Consider the following 17,458-nt stretch of genomic DNA (forward strand, 5'->3'; position numbering starts at 1 on the left):
TTCTAGCATTTGAGGAATATGGCACATCTGGTCTATTGTACTACAGTCTGAAATAGTATCTGTGAGCCAGGAAATGCTGCTGAACAATGCAATATGTGGATTGGGGAGATAGGTTAGGAGTAAATAAGGTCTACCCAAAGGAAAAGACGTCTATGCAGTCAATATAAAAACATCCTATTTTCATACATTTTTCATATTCCCTTCCTTTGCCTCTAAACTCCACTTTTTAAATGTTAGGCAGCTACAGACATAGGAGATTACAAAAACTGCACATCAACATCTTCAAAATGTCAGATACACTTGATGTCAGGCCTGGAATCCATCTTTTGTATTAGGCCTTCAGACCTGCCATGTTTACTACTGTGGGAAACTGGGAGGGGGGATTGTATGGAGCATGGGTGATATATAGTCATAATAACATTCCTTTCTCAAGAAGTCAAGGCCAACTTGCCCTGCACCTGGAAGGCTGTAACTGGGAGGCATCTCCAGCGGGTTTTCCCAGATGTGCCAATATGACATCTCTAATAAAATGTAACTTTGAGGAAACTCAAGTCTTGGAGTTTTCTTTCGTTGGGGGTGTTACTTGGAACCCTGACACTTGGCTCTGAGAGGAAACTCACCAGGAATTTTCTATTTTGTTAATTTATTGTTTTATTATTTTTTCCCTGCTTTGTTTTTACTTTAAGGTAGTGTTTGTTTGTTTCCTGGAGGAATGTTGAGGTAGTGTTTGTTTCCTGGAGGAACGTTGTCCATGGGGCCGTGAAAGGTTGGACACGACTTCACGACTAACAACAACAACAAAGTGTTTGTTTTATGGTGTTGGCAGTACTGAAAGGCTGGAGCTGGCATTCTGTTTGGAGCTAGCAGCTAGAGCTCACTGTATTGATAGTCAGAGTGTAATTCTCCAAAACATTTAGGAATGACAGCTTGACAAGACTGCTCCTAAATTACCTCTTTCTGATAGAAGATCTTGGTTTATATTAAGGGTCTTCAGGAGATGTGGCAGAAATTACACCTGGAGCACCAGTAAACTAAAAGTGAACATGACTGAGCACAAAAGCTCATGCCTAAATATACAATGTGATAATGAGTCCTGTATATACTTAAATTTGGCAAAATTTATGTCTCTTCCTAGGTGGGGTGTGTGGAGGAACTTGTTTTATTATCTTGGATTCATTCCGGCTGTTAGATTTGGATGAAGTGGAAAGGAGCTTGGAATCCATGCTCTTCCTGGCTCTTTTGGGCAGTTAGCATGTATTTGTAACCAGTTTCAGAAAGCTGGCAGAATCTCTTTGATACCAGGGGTTGTCTCACTGTATTTAAGTAGGCATTGCATACCCCGTTCAGAAGAAGCCTTCCTTGGATCCAGCAACCTTGGATAATTATTTTCCAGTTTCCAAAAAAAAAGCACTCTGGCTCCAGCAGTAAAATATCTTAGACAAAAGCCCTTTTGCCTTTTTTTCAGCCTTAATTTGATACTTGGTAGATTCTTTACCTATACCTCTACAACTAAAGAATATAGAAATTTTTTTAAAAGTGTGCAAAAAAAAAAAAAAGTAAGAGAAATAAAATTATGAACAGAATTGAGCTGTAGTAGAATATGAAAACTTTTTGAGAGGCCTAAACTGGGTAAAGTGGGAAACAGAATTGAAGGAGGAGATTAAGAGTACCATCATTAACATTAGCTTTGCTTGTCATGAGATTCCTGCCTTCCAAGCAGTATAGGAGATTAACTCATATATAGATGCCTTTTTCAAACCACACAGGAGAAAAATTAATTCGCACAAAATATGCAATATTTTGTTTTGTGCAGGTCCCAGGCTACAGCTCTTCTTGGCAGTGTATTTAAATTCCATGCAGAGGATTTGCATTCTTAGGAAGCCAAATCTAAAAACTATTACCTTGCAGAACTTCCAACAGCAGGCCCTTCAGTAAAGCAGAAAATACTAAAACCTACTGCAATCTCTCTAAGTCTGCAGAACCAATCAGTTATAAGCACTCTTTGGCATTGACAGCTCTTGGACAATGGCAGAACAATACACCAAAAGACTCAAAGGCATAAAGAAGTCAAACTTTTAAGAAGTTATTAGAAGTATTCAAATATAACTGGACAACTGGGGAATGGGGGAGGAAGACATATACCGTATTTTCTTTCAAATAATTCTTCAACTTGCTTTCTCAAGTCTGTAATTCGGGCATTCCATTTCTCTGAAAGGAAAAAAGCACTTGTTAGCATCTAGAGCAGGGGTGTCAAACTCGATTTCATTGAGGCCACATCAGGGTTATGTTTGACCTTGGGAGCGTGGCCAGAGGAAGCATGACCAGTTCGACATCACTCATGTCGGGTGCACCTGTGGTGGTCAAGTGCTAAGGCAGCACTTCCCTCAGACCCTCCCTCCCTCTCATTATAATCTCCTCCCTTCCTTTTCTTTTTCCTTCCCTCTTCATTCTCCTTTCTTCTTCCTTCCCCCTTTCCTTATTTTTTCTTCCTTGCTCTCTTCCTATCTTTCCTTCTTTTTCTTTGTCTTTCCTTTCCCTTTCTCCTTTCCTGTCCCTTTTTGGATGCTGAAATGTAAAAGGGGAAACATTTCTCCATTTGTTTTGTTTTTAGTTCGTTTTGCTAGCCCTCTGCCAGCAAAAACAGAGCTCTGGAAGGGCCTTCCATGGCCCTCCCGAGCTCTGTATTCACTCACAGAGGCACTGTGGGCCAGTCCATTGCTGTTTCCAGGGCGGCCCATAGGCCAGCCTTGAGTTTGACACCTCTGCTCTAGAAGATATACCAAACCTTTTAACTTATTTCATTCTAAGTATTAATTCTATCTAGTTGCTAATGTGTGAATATAGAAAGTAAATCCTGCAACAAACAAACAAATCTATATCCGTCCATCCATCCATCCATCCATCTCCCAGACAATCAATCACGTTTTTTAAAAACAAAAATTATCTCTCTTTAGCAAGTGAGTCATTAGCTTATTTCCATTAAAGTTAAGGAGACCTTCTAAATTATGGAAGAATTTATATACAAAACTTGTATTTTAAATGTTAGGCCCAAATAAAATTTGGGCTTGGTTTAGAATCAATCCATCTCCATGTCAGAATTAAGGCTATCCCCAATTATATAACAAACATGAAACAAGTCCAAGACCACTTAGCTTAACTCCACACTATCAACCACATTACTACATTCTATAAAAGTCTAGCTTATTGATTTGTACATGATGTCAAATCACTACCTTCTTGTCCTCCTTCTATCATATTTTCAATGATATTTAAATTCAAAGAAGCCTGATGAAGAGCTTGATTACATCTATTGTAACATCTACTCTCATATGAACATTTTGAATCTTTAAAATATATGTCTAGGCAATATTATTTAGTTCTACAAAATATATACTTTTTCCCCATGGCCAGTATGACAATCTTGGATTTTATGTGTCAGAGAACTTCAAGGTATTTCAGTCATTCTTGTAGAATTTGATTTCTCTTCATTTCTTCTTTGTCTCACCAAGAGTTCAGGGTTTAACAAGCTTTTTTTGTAAATCCAATAGGAAAGAATTATCCAGATCCCTTTTTTGGTTTCTCATTTGTACATTTCCTTTTTAAATTTTAAAGTCACAGCCAGTTTCTTTTGTAGATCCAATGAAGTATCTTTTTCTAATTCATTCTCATCATCTGTCTGATATTGTAGCTACTCCTTTTGGATTTCATTCTTCAAAAGTCTCTTTCAGTGTTTTGTTGTCTCAAGATTTTGCATCATCTTGCAGACATGTACAGGTAGTCCTCAACAAAGAACCATTCACGGTGGCACAGTGGTTAGTAGCTTCTGCTGACTGCCGGCTGCCTGCAATTTGGCAGTTCGACTCTCACCAGGTTCAAGATTGACTCAGCCTTCTATCCTTCCGAGGTAGATAAGTAAAATGAGGATCCAGATTGTTGGGGACAATATGCTGACTCTGTAAACTGCTTAGAGAGGGGTGTAAAGCTCTGTGAAGCGGTATATAAGTCTAAGTGCTATTGGTATTCAGTCTGAAACTATTCTAAGTTGCAACGGCATTGAACAGTTACAACCAATCCTTGGAACTCACATTTATGACTAGTTGCTTAGTGCCCCACAATCAAGTGATCACCATTTGCAACCTTCCCTCCCAGTTTTCCTAGAAAGTCAATGGGGAAGCCAGCAGAGAAGGTCATACATTGCTGGTGTAAGACTCCCCCACCCCTGGGCTTATGCCTATAACTTCTGCACCCCTACACACCTTCCCTGACCAGTGCACTCACCATCCTCAGAAATTCTCAGCCCCCACAGTGCCTCTCACACACACCCTCCCACCTGTGCAGCACCCTCACTTATACCTCCACACATCCTCCCTGATATACATGGCATCTCTCACACATACCTTGGCCCAACCCTCCATCGCACATCCTCCCTGCACTGCCCCCCCGGATGCCCTCTCCCTGACAATCATACCAGCTCCCTCTCCGTGGGAGTCATCTCTTGCATTGGCTCTGCTTTCATGGAGCCTTCTTCAGTTCATCTTATCACCCCCAGAATTCTCATTTTTCTAAGCATGTTCCACAGCTTTGTATGATTGACAAGTAAAGAACGTTCTATAAACAATGCACATACTGACTTCTTTTTGCTATTTTTTGGCTTTCTGAATAATCCAGTCTGAATCAGGAATGTCTCACGTTCCTCTGTCTTTTCCAAATCCATACTGAATATTTGGTACCACTCTTTCTATATAAAATTTCTAAAGCATATATGCAATAATTATAGATATACTCTGTGACTTTCTAGGGAAGGTCTGACTTTGCTCTCTCCTGGCCCATTCCAAGCTCTGCTGTCTCTTTTTCCTCTCAATCCTGTAACTCTGGCTTTATCACACAGCTTGGTTTACCATTGCCTTCTCTTGTGCAATTTGAAACAATCCCTTTGCCATTGTCACTAAATCATATTTCACCTCTAGCATCTTCCTATATCACAACTGCACAATACAGGTTCCTGCTTGTTTTAGCTGAGGAATTGAGATGACATTTATGCCTTGTGTGACTCTGCTTATACTCCTTGACTTACAACAGTTCCTTTAGTGACAGTTCAAAGTTACAACTGCACTGAAAAAAGTAACTAATGACCGTTTTTCAGTTACGACCTTTCCAACATCCCCATGCTCATGTGATCTAAATTCAGAAGCTTGGCAACTGGTTCATATTTATGACTGTTGCTGTGTCCCAAGATCATGTATCACCTTTTGCAACCTTCTGACAGGCAAAGTCAGAAGGGGAAGCCAGATTCACTTAACAACCGGGTTACTAACTTATCAACTACAGTGATTCACTTAACAACTGAGGCAAGGGAGGGCGTGGCTTGTAACTTAGTGGAACAACGCAAACTCTGGGGCTCTGGAGTGAGCGCCGATATCTTAGCTGTTGTGGTCCTAAGTCAAGGTCTACCTGTATTATAGTCATCCCTTTGAGATAGACCAGATCAGGCACCACACTCCCCAGGAAAAGCAGAACTATATTAAGAAACCGCATATACTCGAGTATAAGCCAACCCGAATATAAGCTGAAGCACCTAATTTTACCACAAAAAAACCTGGGAAAACTTATTGACTCGAATATAAGCCTAGGGTGGGAAATGCAGCAGCTACTGGTAAATTTCAAAAATAAAAATAGATACCAATAAAATTACATTAATTGAGGCATCAGTAGGTTAAATGTTTTTGAATATTTATTTCAAAGAAAAACAGTAAACTAGCTCTGTAAATGGAAAAGAGGGTCAACAAAAACAATATGGTATCAACAATAACTTTAAAAGTACAAAAACCTTAGCTCAACCAGCAACCAAGCTAAAACACAAGAGTTAAAATCCTTCAAAACTGGATTCCTCCTCCTCATCTGTATGTCCAAACAGAGCTTCAGCTTTAGCTGGTGTGAGGTTATCAGCATAGACATTGTCATCATCACTGAGTTCGCAGTCATCACCATCACTGCTGTTGTTCTCATACAAAGCGCTGTCTTCACTGCCATCCATAGCATTACTAATGCCACATTTCTTGAAGGCGCGTTGCACCATGTCCTCTGGAATCTCTTCCCATGCATCACGAACCCACTTTGCTATCAATTCTATGTCGGGCTTCATCAGATTTCCAACTTTTGTCAGTTGGGCTTGACCAGATGACATCCATTCATGCCACATCATTTGCACACGGTCTTTGAAATGTTTATTTAAACACACATCTAGGGGCTGCAATACAGATGTAAGCCCACCTGGAATAACGGCCAAAGTAACTTGAAAAGACTTTGCCAATTTTTTTATGCCATCAGATGTGTGGGCTCTGAACATATCCCAAAGTAGCAATGATGGTTTTTTTCTTTAAGGCTGCTCCTGGTCGTCTGTTCCAAATTTCTTCCAGCCATTTTTTGTTCCGTCTTCTTCCATCCAGCCTTTAATATGTGCGCGCACTGTAATCCATGGTGGGAATTTGACCTTTTTAGGCAAGGTCTTTCTTTTAAAAATAATGACAGGCCGCAGCTTAGTTCCATTAGCCAAACATGACAGAATGACTGTGAAATGGTTTTTTTCATTTCCTGTGGTTCTGAGTAAAATAGTTTTGTCTCTCAAACTTGCCACAGTTCTGTTGCTTGGAAGATCAAAGGTCATAGGTATTTCATCCATATTCCCAATATCTCCCAGGTCATAGTTATGGGTCCTTCTTTGTTTTATGATGAATGAATGGAATAACATCACTTTTTCATCAAGGTCTTTTGGCAACTTCTGTAAAATCTTTGTTCTTTGCCGCAAACATAGGCCAAACCTATTCATGAAGCGGGTACACCATCCTGCTGATGCAACAAAATTTTCAATGCCTGGTGTTTTTAATTTGTCATCTTTAGCCATTTGAAGGGCACGTAAGCGAATTCCCATGCGTGTTACGCAGTAACCATTTTGACGACACTCCATAACCCATTTATGCAATTCAGTCTCTAGAGCCCCATATGAAGTCGTTAAACCACGTTGTGCTTTTTTTGCCTTTGGAATCTTTTCCAAGTCAGCTTTCATTTTCCGCCACTCCCTCACTTGTTTTTCATCAACACAAAATTCCCTACTTGCAATACTGTTATTGCTTTCTTCTGCTCTTGACACAACCTTAAATTTGAAATCAGCTTCATATGACCTTCATTTTTGTTTTGGTCCAGGATTAGAAGTATTGGGATCCATTTCTAACATCATAAAAAAAAAGACTTTAAAAAAGAATGCCGTACCATAGCCATTGAATTCTCAAAATATACCGTAAGCCCTATTCCAAAAATAAGCCCTAGTTATAGTTCTTAAAAGAGGTCAATTTACAGTAAAAACGGTGGTGTCCAGGCAACTATACAAGTAAAAACAATTGGCAATAGAATGCAGCAAGACAGATAGACTTCACCATGGAAAACAGATATCCCCCAAAAGAATCGCACTCAAAAGACACCACGAGACCCAAAACATGCTGGATCACCAAGGGAGCTGACAGTAATTCAGGGTTTGGAGAGTTTGGTATGATAATATTCCAGAATGTGATGACATGACTATGTTTGCATAGAGCAGCCTGTGTTAGGGCTCATACTATAGACGCTGTGTTACTGCATGCGCTGCATTACTACATAGGCTGCCTTACCACATGTATACAACGCAGCTTGTATAGTTTGAGTATAGTTTAACGCAGGCTGATGATATTCCAGAATGTGATGACATGACTGTTTGCATAGAGCAGCCTGTGTTAGGACTCATAATATACACGCTGCGTTGTGTACACACTGTGTTACTGCATGCGCTGCATTCCTGCATACGCAGAGTTACCGCATATGTATGGGAAGTGCTAATGCAACACATGCAGTAACACAGTGCATACACAACACAGCATGTATATTATGAGCCCTAACACAGGCTGCTCTATGCAAGCATAGTCAACACTGGGTCCAGATAGGGGTTAGTAAGAAAATAAAAAAATAAAATATAGCAGACTAAGTACTGTAAATAAAGTACTGTATATCCAAGACCAGAGATATACCAGTACTTGTATTCAGCAATGCTTGGGCGGAGCAAGGGGGCATGACCAAGCACAGGTAAGACTGTAAAGGCTACGTCATTGGTCATAGCCCTGGAGAAGAGCGGGAGAAGAAAAGCGGACGCATCCAACATTCATCTGACAAGGATGCGGTGCGCCCCAGGTACCAGCACACAGAAGCAAAGAGGTTCTTGCCCAGTATGGCACGGACAACACAGAGGCTGCCAGCGTGCAGGAGAAAAGAAGAGTGGTGATATCAGCAGTTATCGGACCACCCACAGAGGCTGCAGGTGCCCGCAGATGAGAGGGAGAGAGCGGAGAACACCCGCACTGCACCGGAGAACAGGTAAGTGGGACCCTCACTCGAGTATAAGCCGAGGGAGGCTTTTTCAGCATAAAAAATGTGCTGAAAAACTCAGCTTATACACGAGTATATATGGTAGCTATAATACAATCTTGCAAATCTTATTGTGCTTCTCCTCCCTTTCCTCTTATGCCTCAGTGAGACAAGAATAAGGCCTAGTCTCTTCTCAATACTATCTTCCTTCCCAGAACTTAATGAATATGTCTATATTCTGGTTCTCAACATATATACCCTTGGCATATACTCCTACCTTTATTTGCTCACCCCTCCCAGGCGTACCATCTTGCCACAATGATCTAGCAAAAAAGGTCTTGTGAAGGACATTCTTAATTAGCCTTGTTGAAACTTTCCCAATGGATAGGTCTAAACCAGAATTGGTTCAAAATGAAAGATTTATAATAATATCATTTAAAACTTACCAAAATTGAACTCTCTGGCTTTTCTTCTCCCCACATTGGAAGCATCATTAACTGGTTCTATGCTCTTTGTCTTCTTATGTGGTGGTAAATAGTCATCATCATCTTCAGAGAGACAAACATATGCATCACAGCTGTTACTTGACATTATCTCACTGTCTTTAAAAATCATGACAAATAATCTGCTGTTGAACTATTCCAAAATAAGGATACACTTATCAACTCTTTTTATCAATTCTACCCTAACCCTAACTTTCCCACTTAAAACTCAAATTAGGTCAGTAGGATTAGAATGTGCACCCTGGCTTTTCCCATCTTTCTTTCAACAAGGCCCTATCCTACCCCATTCAGTTTGGAGTTTCAACCAAATATAAAGCTTCCACATTAGATTAAATGACTTGAAAATAAAAATATCCTAAAGTTAGAGGATATAAATCTCTCTCAGAATACAAAATAAATATATTGGTAGATTGTGGGATAAGAGACAATTGGGTTGCAATTCCAGCAATAAATGAATAAACACTGAAATTAAGAGGAATCGATGTGTAAAATGTCACTAGCGATCTAATAAATGTGAGTAAGCTTGCATTTTAAACAGAAAGAAATCAATAATGTCCAACAAAACATTTAAAAAGGAAAGCATATTTATGTTAAGAGGTATGTTAAACTATATATTCAAGGATGCAATTATCAACTAAAAAGTTATGAGGCAAGAGAAAAGAAGATGTCTGATGCAAACATACACATGCATAAATAGGAAAACCCCTTGTAGTTTTGTTTCCACCCTTTCTCCCCCCCATAACCTAAATTAGCCCACCAGGAACAATTCAACAGCTGCTCAAAATAAAATGAACAGATGTTCCAGTGTGAGTCGGTTGTTAGCAAATAGTGACTAGTATTCTTGAATACTTTTCGAAAAATTAAGAGACTGACTTTTGCCATTACTAGAAATAAAACAGACACAGATGAAGAAAAAATGCATTGTAACTATGTTCTGAGATTATATTTCTACAATGTCACACCCTTCAAATTTATGACAAAGTAAATAAAATAACACAATTTAACACTGAGAGACTTACTCTTATTAACTTTATTTACAAAATATGATACTACATCACAGAACATGGTGCTTTTGTTTTTCATGCAGGAAAAACTATCAATATTATTTTCTTCACATGCAGAAATATATCTTATTTTCCTATTTCTCATCCAGGGATATCCAAATAACTAAGCATGATCAAGTCATACATCATCTAAACATAGTCTTATCAGAATTCAACCAACCTTGTTTACTAAATTCACAGTTCTTAGCACAGTAGTTATTACTGTGGAACTGCAAAATCTGAACGCCCTTTCAGTTCTTCAATTTCTTTCATCTCACTTTTCTTTCTTTTATGAGATTCGTGTAGTTTTTAAAATAGCAATTTGTTACAGGTAATGAGTGGGTGGAGAGGAGATAAGTATAGGAAGAAACAGATTTGAGAAGACTTTGCTCTGAGGTACATTATCAGACCTTAACATTAGGCAGTCAACTTCACAAGGTATTTTCTACTTCCCAAATCTACCGTTTGAATTTCTCAAGTGAACACTTTGTTTTATTTGCTTCAAATCTTACAAACTTCAGCAAGATCAAAATGATGTGGGGACATTAAAGACAAACACGTCTTTTGGTTTTACCAAATGAGTGAATCTTTCTCAAATACTCTGGAGAACTTCCATAGCTTTAATCATTGCCCAATGAAACATCCTCAGTTGAAAGAGAACCTGCTGAAATGGCTTCCTTCTGGTAAGCAGTAATATCAGATAAGAATATTTCTCCCCCCCCCCGTTTTTTTTACACTTTTGACATCAACCGCTCTAGAAAACATGATGATTCAAATTCAGCATTTACAAAAGTCTAGCTTGCCCAACACAATTTATCTTATGGAATGGGAAGGGTTTGGGAGGAAGGATAGAAGTGATGTACACAATGCCACATGACTGAGATTCTTCTGAAACAAGTGAGCAAAATAAAATTAGTTGAGAAAATGGCCAACCTTCAATGGTCACTTCCACTTCAGGATCCTCACTTGTTTCAGAAGTGGCATGCTGAGAAGAATCTGAAAAAAGCAGAACAAAAAACCAAATCTGAACGGCGCAGACACACTGTAAGACTGATTTTACTCGACAGGGGCAGGTCAACATATATCTTGTACACTATGGATAAAACAGACCCATAACATATAAGCCAAAATAGTTTATCACAAGTTTTAAAATCTATGAAATGAAAATAGAAACGTGTAGATGTTTAAGTAGCAAGATTAATAGCTTTTTTCTAGATTCATTTGAGTCTTTGCTGTCAAACATTTTCAAAATGATGAATATAGGAAATTCACAAATTCTCACACAAGACAATTACAATGATGCAAACAAATGAGAATGATTATAGTAATATTTCTAAAAATGTATGTTAACACTACAACTGTTGTCTAAAGGTTAGAACTGTAACTGCAAATAGTATTTTCTCCAGTTCATTTGTATTCTATAGCTGTCCAAACCTACTGAGTGGTTCACCTTTTTCCCCACACTGAAGTCATCAATTATCAGCCGTAACATTTTATATAATGGAAGTATCATAAAGTATTGATACAGCATCATATGTCAACATAAGACATTCTTGTTCTTATTTTCTTTCCTATTCCCAGTGCCAAAGTCAGAAAGCATATCAAATCCAAATCAACAGCTCTTTCTAACAGTCAAAAGACTCAGAGAAGGGGGTTATAACAAGGATAATGGACTCCACTACTTCCATTATTCAATTGATTTTTTCCACTCAGCTCTTCAAGGCAGACCTGGTGGAGAAACAAGCCTGTATCAATAACACAGGAAGAAATTCCAGCATTTCTTAACCTAGTTTGATTCAAAGAGCTGATATTTCCAAACTACAATTGGCTCTATCCATGCACTGGACCAGTTTTTCAAAAATTATATTTTTATCATTGTCATGTGATCATCCTTTGCTATCCTCCCAGGTAGTTTACAACAAGGAAAGCCAGATTCGCTTAATAACCATGAAATTTGCTTAATCATCATAGTAAACAAATCATAAAATTGGGCATGTGACTCAGTTAATGACCACCTTGCTTAGCAATGTATGTTCCAGTCCCAACTGTGGTCTTAAGTTGAGGACCACCTGCATATAACATTAAAGAGTCCATCTTTATTAGGAAATGTAAATAACATGAAAAAAGGTTAGAAAATAAAATTAATGTCCGATTCAAGCAGAAGTAAGGTACTAAATTACTAATATCTTCAAGCAGAACTGTTTCCATCATTTTTAGTCATTAATTTTAAAGTATCTGAAATATACTTAGTATATTTATTCAATATACTAAGAAACATTTATTCAAACACATGTTTAACCATGCTCACTGTCCTTTGGCAGAAATGGAAAAAAAACCCCAAAATTGTAGTCCAAAAACTGCACTTTAGAAAGAGGTTACATATAGATTATTCTCTGAAGGAGATTTCTAACAATATAACTTATACTCTTATATTGTCTCCAGAGTCAGTTAGAAATATACATATAGAAATGTAACCATTGTGTTAATGAAAATCTGGGAGAGCAAAGCAGGTATAGTCTGCTAAATTTCAGGCATGTAAGCATGAAAATATGTTTTGAATTAGGTAACTCACTCAGCTTTTCAATTTAAAATCTAGTATTGGCCCATGTGAGTAGGAAGACTAGTTAGTAAAGGTTCGTGGAATTCTCAATGCTGTATTAGAGCATGACTTTTCTTCACTGTCGTAGCAAAACAAACCTTACTAACATTATATATGCATAATGCTCTAGTAAGTCACTTGTTTCAAGAAGGATCAGAAAGCAGCATATATAAATGACAGTTGCATGAAGGATTTGAATTCAGCTTTCCATTCCAATTTAGGAATTGCTGAACCTTGCTTAATGTTTTAAGGTTGTACTTTCCTTATCATGTCTTCTTCTGAAGTTAAGACTTCCCATTCTTGCCTACCAGCAAGGCATGTCAGGAAACATGTTGTGCAGGATATCGACTTTGGGAATAACATATACAAAACATAATGTGGTGTTCTCTTCATATAGCCACACAATCTAGAACAAGTTTTTCCAACTTTAAACTCAACAATTTAGAGCCATGGTGGCACAGTGGTTAGAATGCAGAATTGCAGGCTAACTCTGCCCACTGCCGGCAGTTCAATTCTCACTGGCTCAAGGTTGACTCAGGCTTCCATCCTTCTAAGGTCGATAAAATGAGGAGCCAGATTGTTGGGGGCAATCTGCTGACTCTGTAAACCACTTAGAGAGGGCTGAAAAGCATTATGAAGCGGTATAAACTTCTAAGTGCTATTGCTATTAGGCATGTTGACCCAAGCCAACATTATAGAACAAAAGTTGAAATTCATCTCTTTCAAATAAACCATAGTAAAGATTAATCAGTATGGATAGTAGACCCATCTCTGTTTAATGAAGAACAAAAACAAACTTCTGAATTCCTCTTTAATCTGAATCAGAGAAAAAAGGGACAGCAAGTGATCATTTTTTTAAATGAAGCATGTTTCAAACAGATTCAAAATTTTACACTGACAGGTAAGTGATCTACACAGCATAAAAGGTTACCAACAAAAGAAGACATGGAAAAGATTCTATGTCCAAACAATAATATGCCATTTTACACTGTACAGAATTAAGGATCCTTTAATACCCTATACATATCCCCAAAGGCTTTCTGAAAAGTTTCTATTAAGCTACTTCAACTGTTAACTTAAGTCTACCATGTTTTCCCCAAAATAAGACCCTGTCTTATATTTTTTTGAACCCTGAATAAGCACTTGGCCTTATTGCCATGCACTCAAAAGCCCAATTGGTCTTATTATCAGGGGATGTATTATTTTGGGGAAAACAGGGTACTATTTTTAATACAAATGTTGACTGCCTTTTTCACCTGCTGAATTTTCCTCTTCAGATTCTAATAAAAAAACAACAACAGTTTTTCAGATTCACTCCATCAAAATAAGTAACACAACCCTAAAGGAACAGAGGAGGTTCCTTCAACATTCAAAATAAATATATTAATAGATATAAATACTGGCTTATTCAGTAACGTTATCTTGGGATCAGTCCAAAACAGTATTACTTTCAGATTCTATTTTACAATGCACAAAAGAGGCTCAGGAACCACAGTAATTTGACAATATGATCTTAAAATATGAACAGGGAGATAAATCTAATGACATGCTTAATGCTTCATAAAACTGTTCAGCAGTATGTTGATTCAAAAAATATTTCCATAATAGAAATGTTCCTATGAACTACAATTTGTAGCCCACCAATTCAGCTTTTATTAAACAAGAATCCTTAATATTATGGCACTGAAACCAACTGGAAAGTTAATATATGCTTTGGCAAGCACCAGTCACATTCTCAGTAGTAGCAACAGCAACAATCCCTTTTCAGAAATGAGGTCTTTAAATTTGAAAGAGAAAATCTGTTCAATAAAATTCGTATTAGCAAGCATCATACAACTAAATAACTGTTTATACTTTTTTCGCATCCCATTGCACCAAATCTTGCACTGCTAGTTCCAAATATTGAAATAATTGAAATAAGACAGGCCTAATTATAAAATTTAATAATTGTAAATTAATTACAAACACATATCTAACTTTTCATTGCCACCTTTTAAAAAATCACATATCTGCCTTCATATTTTCCAGATCTTCTATTATGTAGCAGCACTATTGCCCACTCAGTAGGAAAAAGATAAATAAAATCCACCGAAGCTGATAGAGAAAACAAATTGGATGGAGGAAACCAACTATCAAATCTTTCCAAATAGCTTTTATAGTTTACTGGAAGATGGAAGAAGGGGGAAAGGGAGATTATATTGAAAATATTTCTCAATAGTTTTCCACAATAAACATGCAGGATCACAATTCAAGGGGAGGACAATAAATACACAACCATGTGGAATATGAAAAAAGAATGCAAGACACAGACACAATGGATATGTTTGCACTGTGCTCTTTTAATTTTTGAAATACCTTACCAGAGTTTATTTTTTAAAATTTACATATTTCTAACCTTCTACTGGTAATTCCACATCTGTTCCTTCACTGCAATCGGAACCCTGGTTGCTCCCTTTAGACAAATATAAACATACCATCATAAAAAAGTGGAGGATGCTAATCAAAACGTGAAATTTCAGAATTAGTTTCTTAAATAATAGGCTAAGTATAAGTTTTATGGCACATTGGCATCCAGCCTCCAGCAGGATCACTGCAAACAGAAATCTATGGAAAAAGTCAATCCAAAACAAAAATCTAAAAGTACAGTATTTAGGTCACTGATAATTTGGAAGAGTTCTCTTCACATAATCCAGATAGTATAGATTTGAAAAAGAAATGGGGAATGGATGAAAGCGTGTAGCTGGGAAAATATAAACATTTTTCCATTATATTCAATAGATTTCCTTTGTATTACTGAATTGCTAGACCTCCTAATTTGCCAATATGAAGGATTAGAAAATATGGAAAACAGAAAAGTGTGCAAAAAAGGCATTTAAAAAGGTCTCTTTATTTCCCAGAAATGGAAAAAGGAGGAATACAGCAGCTGTAAGCAGAAACTAAGTTTCTGAATGAATCCAAAATACGAAAGTAATGAGGGGGAGAAATCACTAGTCAATATAATTCAGGCCATGGATATGAAATCAAATTTAGACGAACAGTGTTCCTGGCAAGCAGGATATGATTTTGTGGCATTAATGTTGTGAGAAATAATACCATGATAATGAACAAGTGAATTGCTATACCTGTGTAAGACTTTGCCATGGCGATTTTCTCATCAATCGCCGAAGTTTCTGAAGGACCTGCTTTGTAAATAAAGATAGCCATAAAAAAATCACTAAGATTTTTCCATTTCCATTATGAGAGCATGCTGAGCTGAATCAAGCAATTACGGGGAAAAGAGTAGTTATTAACAGGGGAGAGGTTTTGAACAATATTGAAACCGCTATTAATGGTTAGCATGAACAAGTTCCAAATGCATCTACAGCTTCCTCCCTCTAAATGTCATTTGCATAAAACACATACCCGCCTATGTGTTTGTGATGTACTTTCAAGTTGCAATGAATTGCGCAGTTTAACATGAGAAGTCATGAGTTTTGTGAAATCCAGATTTTCCTTTGAACAATCCATAGATAGATGAGCCACTTTCTATATGGATTTCTGCAGCACTCTCTAAATGGGACTCTCTGGAATACAGATGACAGCTTCATTTGGTCCAGAAGGCAGCAGTCCACCAAGATTCACCCATGTAACCCTACTGCTGAACAAGCTGCAGTGGCTTCCAGTAGGCTTCCAGGTGTCATTCAAGATGCTGATTATCGATTGTTAAAGCTCCATAAAACACAGAGGTTATTTTCGGAACCGCTTGTCTCCAGTAATTTCTACCCACCCCACCAGATGTTATTGGGTAGGCATGCTCGGGTCACCTCAATGAAACAATGCAATCCTGTTGGATCCAGGAGATATACCTTCCTTATCATGGTGCCCACTCTAAAGAACAACCTTCCTTCTGAGATCCAGATGGTTCCGATTCTGTTGGCCTTCCAGAGGGCTATGAAAATCTGGCGATTCTCTTAGACGAGTGTCAAACTCGCCACATCACATTGCTCTCACGTGAGGTATCTCATTTTTTCCCTTCGTGGAGCTGCGGTGGGCATGACCTGTGTGTAACACATCCGGCCCGTGGCCCACCAGTTTGACACCCCTGTCTTAAGACATTGGGGCTGAGTTGCCGGCAGAAGCTGAAGCATATTTGGGATTGTCAATTTTTTGTGAGATTTTTCAGCTCTTATAGCTAATATATTTGCTATTAATTATATTTTTCATTCAGATTTATATTGTTTATATTGTTATTACCTAGAATTATTTGTCTCAGATGAGTGGCCATATACATTTTCTAAATACCGTATTTTTCTCACTATAAGATGCACTGGACCGTAAGACGCACATTAGCTTTAGAGGAGGAAAACAAGAAAAAAAAATCTGCCTCTGCCTCCCAGCATCCATCTGGTATTCATCTGGCTAGCGTCCTTGCAGCAAACAGCAAACAGCAAACAGCCTGGTCAGCTTCCGCACGTTATTAGAGCCCCAGCATGTGGCTTGTCAGGGCTCAGCTCCGAGCTGAGCTGCCATCAGGGAACACTGGAGCCTTCGCTGCCGAGCGCAGCTGATTGGCGGTTGGATCGGTCTCCTGGAATACCGCCAATCAGCTGTTCTAGGTGGCGGGGATCACTGCCTATCGCTGATAGGCGGCGGCAATCCCCACCACCTAGAACAGCTGATCGGCGGTATTCCAGGAGGCCGATCCAACCGCCAATCAGCTGCTCGGCGGCGAAGGCTCTAGCATTCTGCGGCAGCGGCAAACGGCGGCAGCAGTGACAGGCAATAACAGCAAACACTACCGTTGCACTAACCCCCTTCCCCCCGCCGCAATATTCGCTCTGTAAGACACAGAGATATTTACACCCACTTTTTGGGGAGAGAAAAGTGTGTCTTATAGTGCGAAAAATATGGTAGGTGAGAAGATTATGGTTGGCATCTATGGGAAG

The 17,458-nt window shown here is 38.4% G+C and overlaps 1 protein-coding gene across 3 annotated transcripts in view; it reads right to left on the reverse strand.

Annotated features, from left to right (window-relative positions):
* GTF2I (general transcription factor IIi) overlaps positions 1-17,458 on the reverse strand; it is a 74,012-nt gene that overhangs the window by 30,497 nt on the left and 26,057 nt on the right. For 2 of the 3 annotated variants that reach the window (XM_070932064.1, XM_070932063.1), the window contains exons 11-12: positions 8,835-8,936; positions 2,143-2,208 (exon numbers count right to left, since the gene is read on the reverse strand). In XM_070932064.1, coding sequence (XP_070788165.1) covers positions 2,143-2,208; positions 8,835-8,936 — 168 coding nt within the window. Of the gene's footprint in view, positions 1-2,142; positions 2,209-8,834; positions 8,937-10,867; positions 10,931-14,928; positions 14,986-15,655; positions 15,716-17,458 lie in introns of all 3 variants that reach the window. The other variant, XM_070932065.1, reaches the window with a different exon arrangement.

This window comes from Pituophis catenifer, unplaced genomic scaffold (assembly GCF_029215685.1).
Source record: "Pituophis catenifer annectens isolate HBS135680 unplaced genomic scaffold, rPitCat1.0.hap2 SCAF_1, whole genome shotgun sequence".
NCBI classification, from domain to species: Eukaryota; Metazoa; Chordata; class Lepidosauria; order Squamata; family Colubridae; genus Pituophis; species Pituophis catenifer.